Consider the following 23,680-nt stretch of genomic DNA (forward strand, 5'->3'; position numbering starts at 1 on the left):
GCATTATTTTGAAAAGTTATATTTTGGACTTACTCAATTTTCCTTACTAATTTCTGACAGAATTTTTCAGAAACTCCGACCCTTTTTGACTGGTTACTATGACTAAGATGATATAATATACATTATATGTGCATACTGTAGCAATTTTATCGCATAATAATTTATTTTTACTAATGATCGCAAAACTTTGAATTTTCTTCATTTTCTTTTGAAAAATGGCAAATTCGACCAAAATTTTATTGAAATATAAAACGGTCCAAACAGAAAAGTACGATGCATTTAAATTATCTATGAATACCGTAATAAGAAAAACATCTCGATTTACATGACGTCATTTATTTTACATAAATGACCGATTTGCATACTATATAGTAAGTAAGACATTTTCTACCACTTAAAGCCTTACTTTCGATATATAGATCGCTTATAGAACCAATATTCAACTATTGCATTGTTGTATGGGGCTGCACGTACGAATCGTATTTGTATGAAATCAAGCGTCTCCAAATAAAAGCACTACGTGTTATCACCTTCACAAAGTTCCGAGACAGTGTATCGTCCGTCTTCCGTAGATATGTACTTTTTAAAATTCAATACTTTATTTCTTATCAAATTGGTATTGTAATGTATTGTGTCACTCATGATCTAAATACTAGGTTGGTGTCTATCTTTGGAAAAGAATCGCACAAACACAATTATAACACTAGAGGTAAAATTAGGTTGCTTTGGCCGAGTGTTAACTGGGGTTACAAAGAGACTCCCTATTTAAACACCCATTTTTGTTGGTTCTATTATTAAGGTGAAACACATTCTTACTTTATACAATAAAGTTTCATGTACTTTCATAATAAGTTATTAAAAATAAAATTATTTGTCATTCCAATAAATGTTTATTTTGTTGAATTCGTTTCTTGTGTAGTGTTTTATTCTGTTTTCTATATTATATATGTCGTGTTAATAAATTTATAATGAGGCAGTTTTAACTTGTTAGATTTTGAATTTTTCTATCTACTCTGCCTATGCAGCTCATTGATTTATATTAAAGATGTATTGTCCCTTGAAAAAAAAAAAAATGAATGTCAAAATATTCTAAATTTAAATTGGCCATATCAAAGTAATATTAAAGTTATTCACTTTAAGTCGAAAATTCGAGCCAAAAGCAACAAGTTTACGTAATTAACAGGTAAATTAGTTTGATTACATTTCGTCTGGAAAATCGTCGCGAGCGAAAGTAAACAAAGATTTCAAACCACGAGTACGCATTATGCATATGCTAATTAGGATTGTTTACAACTCGTCACGGTTGAGAAGGTGTTTCCACACAAATCTTGAGGAAATTTTTTTTGATTATGCATACAGAGTAGTCAAACAAGCGCGTTGCATTATGAGATATGTTTTGATCGAAAACTTTGACTGGAAGTCAAAGTTATTTTTTGAACAAAAAAACGTCTGTGTTTCAGTAAAATGATTTTTTTTTTTACTAGTTTTTGGTGAAAGTTAATAACTATTATGATACTTCAAAATGACCCACTTTTTTTCGAAATATTAAAAAAAAATTTTTTTTGGAATTAGTCAAAGGGACAATACATCTTTAATATATACAATCACAAAATAGTTATATGAGGTTAGTACAGATTCCTTATAAAAACAGATAATTAATATAATATAATTAAATATGAAAAATAGAATCAAAACTTAAAATAATTCAGGAATGCAATCGTAATATTTGTTTTTTTTTATTTGTTTGTATACAGTACACTAATGATTCAATAAAAATGCTGAATAATTGCCAGACAGCAAATAATTACGTTGTTGAATACAAATAATTTCAATTTGGTGATTATTAATGATTAACCTGGCAACTTGATCAAGTAAAATGGACCCCTAATTATACCACATTATTTACAAGAATTAAGAAAGGTATTCAAGGTGAGAGAAAAATAAGAAGCTACAAGAAATTAATAAAAATTATTCATCGTCATAAAGAACAAACGCAATCCATACAGTACATATTATAATACACCCGTTGTGCAGTTTAAACATTAAAACCCGAATAACATATTTCTAACTACCTAACTTTATCAAAATGTTATCAATAACCCATTTCTTTAGGCCTCTCATCTCATCAATAATCACAGACAACAGATGTTGTACAAGGCTGGTTTTGCAGACAAATATCTAAAGCTCAGTCTACACTGACTATCAAACTAGTTTGACAAAAAAAAGTGTGATGTGCCCAAATATGGTAGTGATATACCCAAATATGGTAGTGATATACCCAAATATGGTAGTGATATTACATCATCATGTCCATATATGGGCACATCACATCTTTTTGTCACATAAAGTTTGATAGTGTAGACAGAGTAGAACCTCAATTAAGGAGACACCTTCTGGACCCAACACATTGTCCTCTTAATATGGCAATATATATTTCCCTATAAAATTAAAATAATAATTGTATTTTGCTTCTATGATGCGAATAAATTTATAGAGAACGACAAAAAAAAATATTAGATTGTAAGTTGGCCTTACATAACAATAACGCAAAAGCATAATACAGAAGCCAAACCCTATATAATTTCATAATTATTAATAATAACTAGAATTTTGATTGTTTTTTTTTCTTAAGGCATAACAAATTACAAACCCATCATGGGAAACCAAACTATTATATTCATAATTCTGTATTAAATTTGATTTATTTAAAAATATTTAAATCCTGAAAATAATTTTAAAATGGTGCAAAATGAAAGAAATAATTATTTGTAAGGTTAGTCTTAAATAAAAAAAAAACAAATAAAGAAATATTTAAAATTCTGTGCAGTTACATCTGTGAAGTATTTGATTCTGTTTCAGAAAAAAGAAATTTCTTTCTGTTTTTAGAAAAGCAAAAAAATGCTGGACGTAAAAACTCATTAATGTCAACGTATTCAAGTTAATGGTAAATACTAATATAGGAAGAAATTTCTAATTTTAATATTTTATTACACCTGACGTAAAACATAATAAATGTTTATAGGCATTGTCATGACAACACTGGTTGAAACACAGTGAAAAGCAAATTGATTTACAGTGCATTTAAAATACAAAAAACAACACTACAGCAATATATAAAAATTACATTGTATAGACATGGGTAGAAGAACTACACGTACACACATGTAACAGCTGTTACACTTATCCATGGGTAAAAAGAAAATTACACATATGGGTAGAAAATTATTACACATGTGTATAAGCCATTACACATAGCCATGGTGAAAGGTAAATTATATTTATACACATGTGTAGAAACCTATTACACATACATATGTGTATAAGCCATTACACATAGCCCTGGTGAAAGGTAAATTATATTTATACACATGTGTAGAAACCTATTACACATACATACGTGTATAAGCTGTTACACATAGCCATGGTGAAAGGCAAATTATATTTATACACATGTGTAGAAACCTATTACACATACATACGTGTATAAGCTGTTACACATAGCCATGGTGAAAGGCAAATTATATTTATACACATGTGTAGAAACCTATTACACATACATACGTGTATAAGCTGTTACACATAGCCATGGTGAAAGGCAAATTATATTTATACACATGTGTAGAAAACCTATTACACATACATACGTGTATAAGCTGTTACACATAGCCATGGTGAAAGGCAAATTATATTACACACGTGTAAAAAACCTATTACACGTACATACGTGTATAAGCTGTTACACATATCTATGGTGAAAGTCAAATTATATTCCACATGTGTAGAAACCTATTACACGAACATACGTGTAAAAGCCTACAGGACCACATCTGTCAAAATTGGTACACACACTCGCGAGTGAAAGAAAAATTATACATACACATGTGTAAAAAAAGCACATTACACATACATACGTGTAAAAATTATTACACAAACCAACGATTGTCGTCAAGACAATGAAACAATATTTTGCCAACACTTCCAAGCCATGTGCCCATACCATGTAAAAACGTGCCCTTACGTAGTATGGGCATATAATTGAGTCACTAAAACTAAATGCATCATACATAGGCTTATAACTGAGTCAGTATATGCACGATCACTCTAAAGCTCTGTCTACACAATCAAACTATATATGACTAACAAATGTGATGTGCCCATATATGGGCATGATGATGTCATATCACTACCATATTTGAGCATACAACTACCATATTTGGGCACATCCCACTTTTTTTTGTCATAGCTTGATAGTGTAGACAGAGCTTTAGATACATATCATGGTTAATCGGTTACTGTACAAAGAAAATAAAATGTCGAGAGCTAATTATGAATATCTTAAAATCAATACAGTACGTTCAAACTTAATTATGTTTAACTATTAAAATACCTTTAAAAAGAACAACATGCATATTTAATATATAAAATATAATTTTACTTCTCGCTGCCATTTTAATGAAGATCAATACATAATATTTTAAAATCAACTTTTTTTTATGAGTATTTTACTCTTATACATTAAAAATACAAACCTAAACGACAGGAAAACGTGTCGCGACAAAATGTTGTCGTTAACGTCTGTGAGTACAGTAGTTACAAAACTATGTTATTATGAATTCATGTGGCGTCACTCTGGAATGTATTTCAGAATTAATAGTAGATTCTACTTTGTCGTTTAAACTGTACATTACAATTACAAAATGAGGAAAATCTGTATTTGCCCAGCAAAACTTTTTTCCCGAAAACATGCTTTTTACAATTTCTACAGTTCATATATTAATGAAGATTGTGACGGCGATTGATGTGTGTAATTCTTGTACTACAGGTCGTGTCAAATGAAAACTTAAAACCAATCAGCATAAGACATCAAGTTTTACAAGATAAGTTTGCTGTTCAAAATTTGTTTACCTATTTTTTGGTTAGGCTTTTAAAATACCTAATTAATAATAATTAATTAATGATTGGCATAATCACTGCTGGTTCATCAATTTCATATCTAGGTTGGAAAACTAAAACAATGTTAGATTTGACTCCCCAAAATTAATTTTGTCACATAATTTTAACTGCATGATTTCATCTGTAATTCTTAATATTAATATCATGGATGTATTTATACCTCTATGATATAACTTCATTCAAAAGTTTTTCTAATTTCAACTGCAAGATTTGTAACTATAAGGGACTGTGTCAAACTCATTATACTGCAGTTACTGCAGTATACTACAGTAAAATAATGTTCACATGATTCCTAACTGAAAATACTGTTTGAAACTTTGTACTTATGAATTAAATTAGCATGATGTTTTTTTTAAATCTTGAATTTAAAAAAAGAAAATGGTTAAAATTATTTTATTGAATACATTTTATAAAAAACAGAAATAAGAATATTCAAGGTTAGAGATATACACATGATAAACAAATTGTAAAACATTTTCAAAAAGTTGAAAATTCATAAAAAGTGTCTTTGATTATTTCCTCTGTGCATTGAAACATTTTGAAAGTTTTTGTAATTTAACCATTACTGCTATCAAGGTAGTCATAGTTCACCTTTGACCTCTAAGGTCACATAATTAAACACTTCCTGACCCACTATCAAATTAAGTCAAAAACTTGTACTGAATTTGTTTTTTTTTTACAATAAATTTTACACACAGGAGAATTTTACAATTTTTTAAGGCTGTACATCTTTGTAAAATTCAATTCAAAATTGCTAAAAACAAGATACACCACAATATAACAATATTCAAAATAGTTTCTTTGTTTTCTTGTCTAAAAATTACGGTTAGAAAGGTTTTCCAGATCATAGATTCACTTCAAACGTTTTTACAGCATTTGCGAATGGGTTATTTGCGTTCTCACTGGTTTGTTTGGTGTCATCGCCGAATGCTTCCCACCGGGCTTCAAAGTTCTCTGGTTGCGGCGCCGGTTTCATTGCCGGTAAACTGTTTGACATATCGTTCGTCCAATTCCCGCCTAGCCCGTTCTGCTGCACTCGGTTCGCGTCCGCACCCGTGCTGTTTGCATTGTTGTAATTAGGTGGTACCGTTGAGTGCACTTGGGCTGCAACAACCGTGTTCCCCGTGGCCGGGTTGTGTCCGTTCATGTGTCCATTTCCTTCTTGACCAAGAAACGGATTGTTTGACTTGTGAACAGGCATGTTTAATGTTTTCTGTGTTTCGGTTTCTTTCGCCCATGGATTTGTTTGTCTGATTGGTGTGGCGGTTGGTTGCAGTTGCACATTGGCTGTAAATAAACCAATCGATCAATTAAAATTCTAATATAATATTAACAGACACGTTGTCACCACAGAAAATTAACATACTAATTTTAACAATAAATGTTTGTCTGTTAACATTTTTTAATTCAATTTTGTGAATATGTAGCATATATTAATTGATCTAAAGCTCTGTTTACACTAAAAAAAAGTGTGATGTGCCCAAATATGGTAGTGATATACCCAAATATGGTAGGGGTATGACCATATATGGGCACATCACATTTTTTTGTCAAACTAGTTTGATAATGTAGAGCTTTAATTAAAAAAATTAAAAAAATTAATAGCTAGCAACATATTCACCCGATACTCTGTATTGAACACATATTTTGAAGGTTTATATCAATTTTATAAAAATAGAAAATTTAAACCCCGGAGATGTTTTTACAATTACATGTAGGATAATATGCAAAGGGTGTCCCTTTTGAGAGTGCATTTGGTGAAATCTCTCTTGCATCAAAATAGCTATGTTCCAAGAAGCCCAACCCAACATTATATAAATACAGTGTAAAGGCAAAATTACACAGAGGAGCAGTAAGCGGAAAACCTTGTAGCTTGTCCCACATAGAATCTGTATCTATCTGTCCGCTTCGTTTGTTTTGGTCATACGGAATAACATAGATTATATTTTAATTTACCTTTGCCTCTTATCTGTGTGAATTGGTCTTTAAACAAATTGTTTATCACCCTTTACTCTTCCCCAACTACTAATTTCTCATCAACCAAATTTACTGTATGTGAAGTATGGAAACTTTTAATAATTAAATCCTAGAATAATCCAACACCCAACTTTTCCACTAAAATACCCTGGGAATACTGTACATACCTGGCCATATACAGTAATAAATAAATATTCCACATCTAGGTTTTAATTTAAAATATTGGCACGAAAATCATTATTTATTGCCTTCACTTTTAACAAACACAAAAAAATAGTAATGACACATTTTTTAAACAATTCGTCATATTATTTACAATTGTAAACTTTAATTTTGTTCAGGAACAGAGTAGCTCAAGGCTGGCTACGAGGAAATCAACCATGACCTGCGACATATTAATTTTCTTGGCCATTAATAACTCTAGCATAGTACTACTGTAGTAGTAATTTAAACAGCTGCCTTTCTTTATTGAAATTTGCAGAAGGATTTATTAAATATGTGAGGAGGTAAGCTGATATTGGCCGCAAATAGCACAGGAATGTTGTATGATTTTTACTATTGGAATTTTAAAAGAAAAAAATAACTTAAAATTTCCTGGTTTTGTGTATAGCAAATAAATCAGAAACTTAGCTATATGCTTGGCAAACTGCAGCGAACCAGAAAGAAGTAGAGGGTGTGGTATTCAATGTTTTGGCCCATATGAAAATCTCTAAAATCAATATGCATGGTTTGTCAGTACTGTATAATTACCCAAAATATGATATAACCATGGACCTAATTTATAGGTCCATGATATAACTTCAACAACTTATATAACTTTGCAAATAAACATACATATATATAAACATTGCAAATTAACAACATTTTATTTAATAAACACCCTGCTTTGAATATACGCCTCCCTCAAATAAATTCCCCCATAGCTGAACATCATTTGGAATAAACTCTCCCTTGAAAAAACGTCCCGGGGCCTTTATTTATTTCCACGAAATAAACGTCCCGCCACATGCATGTATACACAATATTTCATTACAACACATTTCTATTTGTAGTAGAATTCATTGATCGGCACGACCTACAATTAACCAAGTATTTTGATACAAATTTTACTGTATTTTATCACTTCTTAATATTAATTGTGTTGTATTTATATATTTATTTATATAGGAGGTATTTATTGGATTAAAAATAAACGCCTCCCCCAAATAAATGCCTCCCTCGAATAAAGGCCCCCTAAAAACCCTCCTGCTCTTTGCCAAGTAAATATAATTTGTGGGCTATTAGTACACCCACACAGATTATTTTCCATGAAAGACAATTACACATTCTGTGCATCTTCCTCCCAACACCCCTTTCTCATCTTCCTCCAACACCCCCTTCTCCCCTTCCTCTTTAACACCCACACACATAACCATCATCTCCGTTCATCATTTTTGGGTTACTTTTGGCATATAACTATTTTCTTTTTTAAAAACATTTCTATTAGATGGCATTATCATTATTATTTCATCCAGCCTTCCAAACTTTCTCTAGTTGGTAGAGACGATGACATGATGTAAAGGCTATATGATAATGATGATGTTACTAAATATTTTTTATAAAACAGTATTAAGCCAAATTTACACAGACGAGCGGTAACGGTAAGTGGAAAACACCGAGTAGCTTGTCCCGCATAGAATCTGTATCTATCCTGAGCGGAAACCACCCGTCCGCTCCGCGTTGTTTGTAAATGGTCATAAGGAATAACATAGATTCTATATTTGTTATTCGTTACAACTCGTCTGTGTAAATTGGCCTTTAGCTTGATGTGTAAAAATAAACATCCTCTTGTATTGAAAGACCTCTATGTGATAACACTTTGCGTTAATTAGATAATTTGCCTGAATGAATGCTCAAAGAGATCGACAAACAAAAGCTATTTGTGTTAAACTATAATGTTATTATGATAGCTGCCTTGATCATATAAATAGATTCTACAGTCGTGTAATTTTAAAAGGCAAATTTGAAATGACGTAGGCTTTAAAATTTGTTTGTTGAATACAGAAATATCATATCTTTTTTGAAAACCGTTTTAAACTTAAAATAGATCCTACAGTCAGATAATTCTAAAATGAAAATTTGAAATGACGTAGGATTTTAAATTTGTTTATAAATAATCATTTGAATACAGATATTTATTTTGAAAACCGTTTTAAACTTTACACAACTGTTTTAGCATAAAGGTATACTGTATGTCTGCTGGGATTTTTATTTTACTGCATTATTGAAGAGACCGTAAACGAGAGAGACGCATAAGTATTGCTGTGAAATATCGATTACAGACTTAAACTGGTAATAAAACAAGAGTATAAATAATGCAGAAGCTTTAATAAAATAATGGCGAGTGACACAACTACGAAAAATACATTTTAAAATGTGCAGTGCAGACAAGTATCTGAAGTAACTATAACATTAAAAGCAGTGTATGTTTGACAGTGTCTATTGAGCGTTCACTGGCTAAACCCAGGGGCCCAGAGATTATGGGGGTCTCTGAGCAGGGCTCGGAGGAATAAAAAGGCATTAAGAATATGTCGAAAAGGCCTCTGCATTATGTTGTTTGAAATGCAGGTTCAATCTCTGTAATAATAGTCACTATTCGGGTTAAAAGACGTAATCGAAAAATGCTTGTTGTCCAAATTGACTATATTCAGTCTTCCCAACACACACAATGATCCTGGGGCCATACAATGTTCCCAATTAAACCACAACCCCCCCAAACCTCAAATGTTTATGGGCCACCAGCCTCATCCTTTACTTTACAACATAGATGTGTTGAGAATTTTCGTTTTTCTTTTACCTATGAACGATTTCTTACCTTGCGGCAAAGGCCTATTATTTTGGACCAACGGTGTGGAAGACAGTGGCTGGTTCTCTGGTTGTTCCTGTATTAGCTGGAATAGCCCCTGGCTCAGTTCCTGACACATGCCAGCTATGTCTGTTTGTTCACCCTCAACTTCATGCTCTGCGACTTCTTTCTGTTCGTGTGTCGGGCTGTGAATTGGTGATACTGAGAAAGAGCAATTTGCATAAAAAGAGATGATTAATTTGCATAAAAAGAGCAATGATTAATTTGCATATTAAAAGGTGAACAAATAACAATCATTGAAGAAAAATAATAATAAAGAAACTGTTTGAATGGCACAACACAGCAACTTATATTGTAACCTATAGTGGCACAGTTAGGATTCGCCCCATAACATTAAACATTATTAAAAAACACATGGCTTTACTTTGCATTATGTTTTATAGTGATTTACCATGTACACATAAAAAACAACAAATGGTTTTATTGGTTTTGATATGCATAATTTCATGTTGTTTTTCAATGTTTTACTGTATCGTATGTCTACATTACAGGTGTTTATTGCATCAGTATATGTCCATTTTATAATGTTATAATTATCATCACAAAAAGCTTTTAATAAATTTATTCGTTTCAACCATTTGGAAGAAACATTCTTTTTATGGTAGATCTATCATCTGTTTATAAAAATATATCTGTTTATATACATACTAGATTATGCCAAATATATTCATTAATACAGTACAACCACTCCTTTTGGGATGCCCCTATTTAAGGAACACATCTATTCGAGGGACACCTCTATTCAATCAAGGGACACCTCTATCCAAGGGAAACCCCTATTCAAGGGAAACCCCTATTCAAGGGACACCTCTATTCAGGGGACACCTCTATTCAATGGACACCTCTATTCAATGGACACCTCTATTCAAGGGACACCTCTATTCAAGGGACACCTCTATTCAGGGGACACCTCTATTCAATGGACACCTCTATTCAAGGGACACCTCTATTCAAGAACACCCTTTTAAATGGGACACCTTTCTGTGAATCAAACAAGGGGCAATATATGCCTGGAAGCCAACAACAATATTCAGGGGACACCGTTATTTAGGGGACATTTTGTTGGGACCCAAAAGGTATCCCATTAATATAGATTCTACTATAGTGTGCAACATATAGTATACGATAACAAAATACTCACATTCAGTGTGTGTGTGCAAAGACTGTTGCTGCCTTTGTAATGTTGAGGGCAGTTCATTCAACCGTAACGATAAATTCCGTTTGAAGGGTGACTGGGTGTCCAATGCAGGAAATAAACGACATGATCCTTGGCGTTGAAGTAACGAGTCTGGCGCGTGGCGTCGAGGAATGGCATAAGGATTTACCGATGCACCACCAGGTTGTGTCTCTAAAATTAAAACAAGATCATTGTTAAAAATACACATAAATATTAAATAAGACCATATATTATATATTTATTATAAACACATTAGGCATAGAAAGTTAATTCTAATCCGCCCTGTGATATACTGAACAATTTACTTAATTAATTTGGAGCAATAAGATGAGGAAATCTGTGAGAATGAGAAAAAATCGATATACAAATAGTCGATAAATAAATAAATAAGACCACATAATATTGTTAAAAATAACTAAATTACTAATAGAGTCTGGACGATGTAGCCTATATTAGAAACTAGACAGGTTGTTTACAGCCTGGATTACTTTAGCCTATAGAACCCAGAACACTATTGTTTAATAATGATCCTATAATTGGCTATACCATTAAATTTTAAGGCATAATTCTTTCCCCCTGGGATAGATTAAGCTATTCAGTTTCAGGTAAACACGATGATTATTAATGCATCAACTTCATTATTAAAAATACATTTACAAGGAGAGATACAGTGGTGACTCAAGGTAGATACGACAAGATAATGTAGGTCGAAGACGCATCAAACTTGTACTTTTTTTAAATGTATTTATGAAATGTGACTGATAGACAATGATATATTAGGCGATAAATTTCTAATATAGGTTGTCTGAGAAACATACTCAATAACATTCTCAAAATGTTACATATAAAAAAAATAATGTACAACAATATTCAGGTACTGTATATATAGAGCAATTTCCTTGCTTTACAGTATGATATAAACAAAATAGATGAGGGGGAGGAGATGGCAAAAAAGGTGATTTTCCAAGAATTGCTACTGTACCATTTGTGGAGAGGGGGATTCAATGAAAACTTCTAGTTTTCAAGTTATATCTCTTAGAGGAGAAAAGGCTATTTTTGGTTTGTCCAGGTAAGCTAAGCACGAAATAGACAATTCTTTTAAATATACTGTATAAATGTGTGCAAATGTATGCATGTTATTTGCATTTTAGAGCTTTGATCTGTTCTATCGAAGTATGTACTTGTTTCACTAACTATAAAAACAGCTAAATCTAAATTTCAAATTTTGTGCAACCTTACTGTATTCAAATATCTTTCATTATTTCTATGAGAAATTTATGCAATTTCTGTTTAGTGTTACACTTGAGCTTTCAGTAATGGTAATGGTGATCTCTTATGGTCAAAGTTCATATATTCTGTCCCTGTCCCATTAAGCTTGGTTAAGGATACTGTACTGTATAATGACATGGTAAAATTTGTCGTCCACTTTTACAGTAATGGTGGTTAGCTGCCATTTGATTACAGCGCCCTCTAGAATCACCCTATCTGGTTTCATACCATACCTCCGTTTTCTTTGTTTTTCTCTTCTTCCGCTTCTGCAAGTTGTTCCGTCATCGTCGCCTGTCGGAATGAGCCCTGTCGTGTGAAAGTTGTTTTGTTGACGTCAAATTCTATTTTGACCCCGCATAGTTTGTCCCGTTGCTGTTTTCGTTCTAAACAAGCTGCAAACGCACAACCAACAGCATGGCTAAGTCTTTCTCCCTAAAAAATAAATAAAAAATGTAAACTTTAGTTCAAATCTAGTAAATAACATCTCAGAGCATAACATGCGTATGAAATTTCCCCCTAAAAAATAAAACAATACGAAAATTTAAAATCTAGTAAATAACGTCTCAGAGCATACGTGCATCTGAAAATATGTCAATTTCATATTTATATGATAAAGAATACAGTAGAACATTAAAGGGACAGGAACCCAACAAAGTGACTCCTAGGGGTGTCCCCTGGATAGGGGTTGGCCGTAGTGTTAAAACATATTGTCCCACAATCTTCCATGAGAAAGTGTCCACTTAATAGAGGTATTCCCTGAATGTCCCAAAGAGGGTTTACTTAATTTATGATAAAGAATCTAATCAAAATGTTTTTATTACAGACATGTTTTGCAAATTTCGAGAATCTATTCCATCTTAAGAATCAACAAATCTGATTGCTTAAATAGAATTATTTATTAAGCACGCATCGCTAGCTCACATTAGTACGATATTAATGCCAACATATGCACAGTCAACTCATACAAACAGCGTCATGGGGACTTAATTTATTATGTTTGTATTTTTCAGTGCATATTGTATGTGTATCTACCTCTTGTGTGCATCCCATTTATGCTCCTTGGAGGAAAAAATGGATATTTGCATAATTAAAGTATATTTCAGCCTAGTATGAATGCAAAACCTGAGGAGTTGAAGATTTATCTGAAGAGCCAACTTCTCTCAATCCTTCTAGGCTTGATTATATACTTTACTTTATGAAAAAATATTGTATAGGTTTTGTGTTGTTAAAATGAGCCCTGGGAACTGGTTGTCATATTCACTAGCCCATCATTTGTCACTAGCCCGTCATTTTGTCACCAGTCCATTGGGGATAACAGAATTGCTAGCCCAGAGTATTTCATGATGGAATTAAGTAGTACATAACGAAGTCAGGATATCTAGACAAATGGCATTCCATACACAGTATATGCATTCAAATTTCAAAAGAATTAAAACAAATATTTCTTCATTGCAACATTTTTACTCACTGGATCTCGTAAAGATTGAAAACAATGACACAACCATCTTCTCGTGGTACCATCTCGACAGATGTAGGAGAAGCCCTTGTCATGGTTACGGTCTGGTGCACAAAATGATACCTTTTCAATTGTTTGGTCTACAAGAAGGCCCTGCAAAGACAAAGAAAGTAATTACATTTAATATAATTATATACTACTACTTATATACTACTTCTAAGAGCATACAGTAGCTGTTTAATAGTTTTCTCTCTTCGTTTAATAATTACTTAATAATTTATTTTGATTAAAGATATATTGTCCCCTGAATAAAATAATTTTTTGACATATTTTTTTTTAGTATGCTACATTATTTTAATGTTCCAATAAATTTAATTAATTAATAGGCATTCACTATGACCAAAAATTGGATTGAAAAAAAATTATTTACCTGAAAAAAAAACTGTAAATATATAGGTACAGTACTGTATATCAAAATATTATTATTTCATTTAAGAAATGTATTAATTCTTTATCTATCTAATTAATGAATTAATTAATGCCTGTAATATAATGTTTTTCTTTAGCCCGCCTTTTGTCAAAACATAATTTTATTATAAACTGAATATTATAATTATATTATTTTGGCAATTATCTTGACAATAAAGATCACATAGAAATTTACATAACAATATAAGAAATATATTCATATGCAGTATATTGTATACTGTATAAACAGGAGATTATAATATCAATTGCTAATTAAAATGATATTGAAGATTTAATCAAAGGAAATGTATACAATGTCGAAAGCTAACACTACTGTAGGCTGGTAATATTAAGCAACATGTAGCATTTATCAATAAAACTGATGTAGACGGTAATAAAATTGATAAACTAATAATTATATGCAAAATTGTGTTTATGCTCATATGTAACTTGTAGTTTAAAATTATTAAAATGAGATTGAAAACTATTATCAATGTGCTCTACAAGCTATGGAAATTCAGTCCAATTATGGACGTACGGAAATGGATTAAATAATACGGAAACATAAACTATGCAAAATTATAATTTGATCTAAATTAATATGAGAAACGCCCGATAACTTGGAACGTCCCAGCAATAAAAAGGATAAACTTACAATAGGATTATCAATACAGTGCATGACTTATTCTCATCTCTATAATGGATTAATTTCTGTCATGGCTTAATCCCATCTCTAATGGATTAATTATGTCATGACATAATATTCTCCTCTCTATATTGGATAACTTTATGTCATGGCTTAATCTCATCTTTATAATGGATTAATTTATGTCATGACTTATTCTCATCTCTATAATGGATTTATTTATGTCATAGCTTAATCCCATCTCTAATAATGGATTAATTTATGTCATGACTTACTATCATCTCTATAATGGATTAATTTATGTGATGACTTAATCTCATCTCTATAATGGATAACTCTATGCCATGACTTATTCTCATCCACGTAATGGATGGCCACAAGCAATCAATCATAATAATAATTTTAATCATCTTTATTTCGGTAATGAAAAAACTTGTTCTTCGGCGTTCTTCCTGTTCCTCGACAAAGCCATAAAATAAGTAATTTGTAAAGCTTAAAGCGTCACGGATTAATTTTGAAAGTGGTAAAAGTTTTTAATCTTAAAACATTTCAATCTAAATTCAAAAGATAATCTTGGTTTTAAAAATAATTATGAAAATAGGTTAATTAATTAAAAACATAAGACATTCAGATGAAAATGACTTTGTTTAAATCAGTTGAAATTGAAAAAAGGTCAAACCAAAATACATTTCATTATTACTGTATAAAATGTCCGATTTTAATGAAAATTGCAAAGACAAAATTTATAAAATGTACTTTTTACTTCTTCTATGATTATTAAAAAAGTATAATTTGGAATATTTTAATAAACCTACATTGTTTTTTTAAACAAATAGTATTATTTAAAATGTATTTTGTATTAAAGTATTTAAATTTTGTTTTCAATGTATTTTATATGTATTATTATCTTGTCATGAAAGACTCTTTTTGAAAACGTTTCATATTAAAAATAAAATTACTAAATTTCTGTTTAGTCATTGTTTTATTTATTTCATGTTTTAATTTAATTATTATGCAAAACAATTTTTTTGATTTAAAAAAAAACCATGGGTTATTGTAGATTTCATAAAATGAGAATGTATATTCCATTCAGTAAATCTTGACCCTTGTACACATAGACATTTAAACGTAAAGGCTATACAAATATCTTTTACGCACTAAAGCTAAAAGGCTATTAGTGATAAATTGGCTTCATCCATTTAAAAGCATAATACGGTATATTTCTTACATAATGCTTGCCAGATTTAATGCCATAGGCAGAAGGGTATGGGAGGTTAAGGTATCCTTTGAGTAGTACTGTAATGTCATCATAGCTTCAGGGAAGAAGTATGATAACAGAGGGAATTGGAAGGGGGAAATAATAGGTTGTTAGGGAGGGGGTTGTATCTTAAAAATCAGGATGGTTAGTTCTCGAATAGGTTGGAGGGAAGGAACAGAAGAGGGATGTTTATTGGTAAGACGAATAAAAGAAGGAAAACAAAAGAAGAAAAGGAGAAGAAAAGAAGAAGAAAATTAGAAAAGAAGAAAAGAAGAAAAAAGAAAGAAGAAAAAAAGAAAAGAAGGAGAAGAAAATAAGAAAAGAAAAGAAGAAGAGAAGAAGGAAAGAAGGAAAAGAAAAGAAGAAGAAAAGAGGGAGAAGAAAAGAAGGAGAAAATAAAGAGAAGAAAATAAGAAGGAAATAAGGAGAAGAAAATATGAAAAGAAGAAGAGAAGAAGGAAAGAAGGAAAAGAAAAGAAGAAAAGAAGAAGAAAATAACAAGGAAATAAGGAGAAGAAAATAAGAAAAGAAGAAAAGAAGGAAAAGAAAAGAAGGAGAAGAAAAGAAGATAAGCAAACAATTTCATACCATACATACAGATTAAGAACAAGGAAGGGCATCATCTACAGTAATTACCTTGTTATCATCCTTATTGGTAACTAGCGTTTAATTAATCCTTTACTGTATTGGTAATTTTTCTAAATGTAATTTTATTTTAAGCTCACTCTGAGGTATTATCCACACCTCATAAAATATGATATCCGAGTATATATACAATAATAAAGAAACAAATCAAGATAACTATATATGTCAGCAAGATAGTGAATTATTGATAGATTATATTATGACAGGTTGATGAGAGGAATTGAAAGGAGGAATGAAGATAATTCTAATATGATGGATTTAAAGTATTCAGAATGATACTAAAGTATAATGACAAATTACATTAGATAAATAAATGTTCAAACCTTTGCATCTTCTTCTACTACTCTTAGACTGTCCGAGGCAACCCATAAAATTGCCCGTACTTTCTTTTTACCATTCTGCAAGAAAAATATTGAATTAAATTAAGTTATAGATCTACTGTATTGTCCGCTTTAAAAAAAATAGACTGGAAATGTAAGGGAAATTATAATTTTTTCCCATTTTTAATCGCGACTCTACAGCTCACTATGTCGGTCGGTCAACACTTAACTCAAAATCATGTATATGGCCTTGTTTTCTATGGAAGAGGATTCTGAAACTAAACTGCAAAATATTAAAAGTCTGATCTTTAAATATGACACATTAATATTTCGAGTATTCCGACTAAAATCACAAAGTTATGAATCATAAACTAGAAATCATTACTGTATATTAAAACTATAACAATTATTATACTAATAATAATGAAGAAGGTCATCCCTGAAAGAAGAATACACAGTAATAAACTAATAATGCATATTTTATGAGAAGTCCCCTTTTATGGTATAATTTGCTCATTCAACAGATTTCCATTGAAAATGGTAAAATTACAGATTTGTATCCTATTTCAAAGGTAGGCCTACAAACTGAAGTTATTGAGGAAATCAATATGTTGAAACTTACAACAGAATTGTTGGTAGTGCAATAGATTGTGTACTAGTCATGGTTCACACCAGAACACAAACACGCACTGCACTACATTCAAGCTTATCAACTTAAGCTCTGTCCACACTATCATATTTGTTACTAGTAGTTTGATAGTGTAGACAGAGCTTTACATTGCAAAAAATGTCCTTTCTAAATTCTACCACCACTATTAAAATCTTACAATAATTTCAATATTTGAAATAGGAGCAAATAATGCATGGCACGTGATGCGAAAAACAAAATCGACCAATCAAATTGTAAGGATCTACTCAGATGATGTTCTAATTTTATCTATCATCACATCATCATACTGTACAGTATCACAATATGGTATGATTTTTTCATCATCAATTCCTTCATACTGTATACCACAATATAGTACGATTATCTTGTCTTTCTCATTATCACCTCTCTGCATTATTATCATCCTCTTAGGCTTATCATCAATCAATACAATGGCATCATCATCATTTAAAAAATCATCTTCCTACTCATCACCACAATTCTAAGCTCATCTTCATATTCATTCAACCTCCTTCATCACTACCATCATTAGTATCAACACCTTCTTTTTGATTTAACAATATCAGATAGTTAATTAACATATTTTACATATTTTTGTCAGATGTGACTTGTTGCTGTAGGCTATGACATCACTGAAACATGTCAACAGCCAAGATTGAACTTTTGACCACATCATATATTAACTTTCTCATCAGTGAGGCATATCATTATAATCAAGCCATACTGTTTGTTTTAAAGCAGTGCTAAAATATAAATTGCCTAATTAACATCTTCATTCATTAGTCCTATAGGATCAATGAAGAATAGAGGAAAGTTGAGGAATAAGGAGGAAGGGAGCCTATATGAAATTGGGAGTGACCACTGACCAAGTGGGATGGTTGCAAGTGCTCTAAATTTGTGATGTGTCCAAATATGGTTGTGATGTGTCCAAATATTGTTGTGGTATGTCCAAATATGGTTGTGATGTGTCCAAATATGGTTGTGATATGCCCAAATATGGTAGTGATATGACATCATCATGTCCATGAGCAGTCCAATGCAACTACCAACGTTGGAGGGTCCCTTAGGAGTGCTAAACCAAGGGTCTTTGCCCTGTGCGTTACACCACTGATAGTAGTCATTAAGCGTATGAGAATACAGTGTCTTACAGGTCTGGCATAGTTTTGGAATGAGTATAGCGACACGACTGTAATTGTATACTGCCACCATGAAAAACCCGAGCCTTGTATGTAGTACCAAATGTATGAGTAAAGCTCTCTATCTACACTATCAAACTAGTTATGATAAAAAAAAGTGTGATGTACCCAAATATGGTAGTGATATGTCCAAATATGGTAGTGATATGACATCATCATGTCCATATATGGGCACATCACAATTTTTGTCACATAAAGTTTGATTGTGTGGACTGAGTCACGGTTTTGGTGAATGTATAAATACTTGTTTAATGTCACTCAAACAAATTCTGGGGAACATTACATAAAGTCAAAGTACAAACAAACAAACAAACAAACAAACTTGGTCAATTTTCTATATGAATTATAAGAGCGACACACTATTCCTACGCAGCCCAAGTACACAGTGTAAAAAATCCCTTCTACTGTAAATCGCTATGGCACGTTCAAAATAGAAAATTAATCTCTCTCCTAAGGAATAAAAATGTCCATAATTGACAACTAATCTCTCTCAGAGAATAAAAATGTCGGTCAAACAAAAGGTACTGTAATTCAACGCCAGTCATTCCTACAGACAATTGATGATAATTGCCAATAGCAACGACAGACATTCCATAGTCATTTAAAGCAGATTTTAATAATAGAAAATAAAAAAACAATCAAAATATTGTTTGGAATTTCGCAGGCTGAATTATTGAATATTATATTATAAAAATTTAATATCTCATTTATTTTATTCATTTAAGTTTTTTCCTGTTTTTTTAATCATGAATGCTGATTGTTAGAATAATTGGAAATAATAAATTTGGAATTTTGCAGGCTGAATTATTGAATATTAAAAACAAAACTTAATACTTTTTTATGAAGCAAAACTATTCAAATCTCCTGCAGTAGTACTGTATGTTTTCTTTTCCATACATTTCTCACTTTTTACATACATAATATTTAGCTAAATTGTACAGTTGGTACAACTGTAACTGAAAATAATTTTGAATTTCATAGGCTAAATTATTGAACAAAATAAAAACAAATTTACTTACAACCTGTATGAGGCAAAACTATAACAATTATTGGTTATCCGCACTTGGCGGATAACCCCTTGTTATTGTCAGGATCTTTTTTTTTCTTTTTTTGGTTATCCGCACTTGGCGGATAACCCCTTGTTATTGTCAGGATCTTTTTTTTTTTTTTTTCTTTTTTTTTTTTTTGGTTATCCGCAACTTAGTTGCAGGATAACCCATGTGATTGTAAATATCTTTTTTTTCATCATCTTTGTTCTTCTTTCTTTCCCGGAATTTTGTTGCACGCATATCTCTCACCCTTGTCAACATAAGATTGTATAACTTTGTCATAAGATTGATCTGTAGCTGTAGATGTGCAGGAAACTTCGTTATATGACGTTAGAGTCGCGTAGCGTAAGTTACGCGCGATTTTATGAATTTCAATGTTTGGTCATAGATTATAAACCAAAAGTCATTTTGTATTGACACTTGGTGAAAATTTAAGTCATATCAAGGGCAAACTTTCTATGGATTAAAAATAACATGTTTCACAAGAAGTTACGCACGCACGCGCATTTAAAATTTAAAAATGCGCAAAATTAATTTCTAATCAACTTTCTACGCTGATCATGACATTTTAAACATGTCAAAAATTCCCACGCGCGCGAAAAAAATTACGCGTAAGGTGCGCACGGAGCATGAAAATCATGTGTTTTTTTCTTGAATTATGATTTTACAGCCATTCTTAGTCATTTTAAAAAAGATTTACATCATTTCAAATTAAAATGACGTCATACGAACACGTTGATTTAGACCATTTGCGCGCGTTTTAGTTGCAAAAGTGACAACAAATTGTCAAAATTAAGCCTATTTTTAATCTATTATAGCTCCTCAGGATCATCCACGACCCCCAATTTTTTTAATATAATATGTAAGCAGATATGTTGTAGATATGAATTCATGCAGAACCTTTACCACTCGGATGTTATGACGTCATCGTATGGCCACACGAATGTAAAATATAGGATTTTTTACTCTTTCGTTATTGCTCATCAAATTCAACAAAGCGCTTCTAGGTTATACGTATTCCATTTCCCCCGAAATTTTAATATTGTCTACGTTAATCAACTATCTTTCGCATGAATTAAAAATATTTTAATTTTTATGACGTCATCATGTCTAAAAACGTAAATAACGTGGGTCACTTATTTTCATCTTTACAGTAAATTTCAATCTGTTATAGCTTGTCAGAATAAAAAGTGATAATCATGATTAAAACGTTTTCTGGAAGCTATTGGATTGTAGATACGAATTGATGTGAATATTTTGCCAATCAGAAGTCATATTTTCATCTCTTGCGTAAATGTTCATTGCGTTTAAACGAGAGCGCATCTCACTTTTACGTGCCCAAAATTCTTCAAATTTGTTTTAATGTAAATTTTTAGATAATTATCTTCTAAAATTGTTATCTTTATATGTCAATTTGATGACGTCATTGTGTTAAAAATTGGATTTAAAAGATGGGTCTCGTAATTTTGTCTATGCTACACTGTATATAACATATACAGTTTATTCTGTAAAATACTGTAATATGGTGTATGCTACATAATAGGTACAATTCAGCACTGTAAACATATTTATTTCATGTCATAGGATGGCATAATAATTGTCGAGGTTCATATAGTTAAGTATGTGCATGTTGCGTTTGCGCGGATAACCCGAACTCGTCAAAGTGACGAGTTCAAATCTAGTTTTTCTATATTCTTCTTTCTTTCCACGAATTTTGTTGCACGCATATCTCTAATTCTGGCCAACATTAGATTGTATAACTTTGTCATAAGATTGACCTGTAGCTGTAAATGTGCAAGAAACTTTGTTTTATGAATTTCGAGTCGCGCAGCGCAAGTTACGCGCGATTTTATGAATATCAATGATTGATCATAGATTAAAAACCAAAAGTCATTTTGTATTGAAACTTTGTGAAAATTTAAGTCATACCATGCGCAAACTTTCTATGGATTAAAAATGGCATGTTTCACAGAAAGTTACGCGCGCACGCGCGTTTAAAATTTCAAAATGCGAAAAATCAATTTCTAATCAACTTTCTACGCGTTTCATGTCATTTTGAGCATTTCAAAAATTCAGACGCGTGCGCAATTTTTTACGCGCGCGTGCGCACGTAGTGCAACATCATTTTTTTTTTGCTTGATTTTTGTTTTTTCAACCTTTTCTAGTAATTTTACCAACTTTCAAACAATTTTGACTTAAAATCACGTCATACGAGCACGTTAAATTGAACAATTTGCGCGCGTTTTTGATGAAAAAGTTCAAAAATTTGTCAAATTATGCCTTTTTTTAAAATGTCATAGATTTCAAACTACGTGGTGACATTTTTTAAAATTACAGATTCTGGAAGTTGATGAGTTGTAGATATCAAATCATGAATCAATATGGCTAACCGGACATTGTGACGTCATCGTATGGCCACTTGAATATAAAATATATGATTTTTGTATCTTTCGTCATAGCTTATCACATTTAATAGAGCGCATCTCCACTTATCCGTATTCCATTTCCCCATTTTTTTTTATATTGTCTAGGTCAATCAATTACCATTCGCATGATTCACCATTTTTAAAATTGTGATGACGTCATCATGTTCAAAAGCGTAAATAACTTTGATCACTTATTTTTACCTATACGGCACTGTATGTAGTATGTATACAGTATATAGTGTATACTGTATATACTTAGACGTGACACAAAATAGAGAGCACACTGAAATTGTTTTAATGGCATAATCGTTTTTCTGTTTGCAATATTCTAACGTATGACGTGGCCTTTGCGCTGCGGATAACCTAACTCGTCCGTAGTGACGAGTTCAAATCTAGTTTTTTTTTTTTCTATATTCTTCTTTCTTTCCCAGAATTTTGTTGGCAGCATATCTCTAATTCTTGCTAACATAAGATTATATAACTTTGTCAGAAGATTGACCTCTAACTGTAGATGTGCAAGACACTTTGTTTTATGATTTTAGAGTTGCGCAACGTGACTTACGCGCGATTTTATGAATTTCAATGATTGATCATAGATTAAAAACCAAAAGTCATTTTGTATTGACACTTGGTGAAAATTTAAGTCATATCAAGCGCAAACTTTCTATGGATTAAAAATGGCATGTTTTATAGAAAGTTACGCGCGCACGCGCGTTTAAAATTTCAAAATGCGAAAAATCAATTTCTAATCAACTTTCTACGCGTTTCATGTCATTTTAAGCATGTCAAAAATTCCCACGTGCGCGCAAAAATTTACGCGCGCGGTGCGCATGTAGCGCAAAAATATAATTTTTTCGCGTGATTTATGTTTTTCCAGCCTTTTCTAGTTATTTTACCAACTTTTAAACAATTTCGACTTAAAATTACGTCATACGAGCACGTGGAATTGGATAATTTGCGTGCGTTTTTTATGAAAAAGTTCAAAAATTCCATCAAAATTATGCCTTTTTTTAAACAGTCATAGATTCTAAACTACAAGGTGAATTTTATTTTTTATTGCATATTCTGAAAGTAGATGAGTTGTAGATATCGAATCATGCATTGATATGGCTAACCTAATATTGTGACATCATCGTATGGCCACTCGAATATAAAATAGAGGATATTTGTCTCTTTCGTCATAGCTCATCACATTTAATAGAGCGCATCTCCATTTATCCGTATTCCATTCCCCCCCATTTTTTTATATTGTATAGGCCGATCAA

At 31.6% G+C, this 23,680-nt stretch overlaps 1 protein-coding gene across 4 annotated transcripts in view; it reads right to left on the reverse strand.

Moving 5' to 3' along the window:
• Positions 1-1,714: 1,714 nt before the first annotated feature.
• The window catches only part of LOC144851944 (protein numb homolog), a 43,348-nt gene continuing 21,382 nt past the window's right edge, over positions 1,715-23,680 (reverse strand). For 3 of the 4 annotated variants that reach the window (XM_078709615.1, XM_078709614.1, XM_078709613.1), the window contains exons 4-9: positions 17,078-17,152; positions 13,750-13,890; positions 12,515-12,713; positions 10,977-11,183; positions 9,785-9,976; positions 1,715-6,240 (exon numbers count right to left, since the gene is read on the reverse strand). In XM_078709615.1, the coding sequence (XP_078565741.1) occupies positions 5,798-6,240; positions 9,785-9,976; positions 10,977-11,183; positions 12,515-12,713; positions 13,750-13,890; positions 17,078-17,152 (1,257 nt within the window). In that variant the 3' untranslated portion in view covers positions 1,715-5,797. The remainder of the gene's footprint in view (positions 6,241-9,784; positions 9,977-10,976; positions 11,184-12,514; positions 12,714-13,749; positions 13,891-17,077; positions 17,153-23,680) is intronic. The other variant, XR_013614245.1, reaches the window with a different exon arrangement.

This window comes from Antedon bifida, chromosome 9 (genome assembly GCF_963402885.1).
Source record: "Antedon bifida chromosome 9, ecAntBifi1.1, whole genome shotgun sequence".
NCBI lineage: Eukaryota > Metazoa > Echinodermata > Crinoidea > Comatulida > Antedonidae > Antedon > Antedon bifida.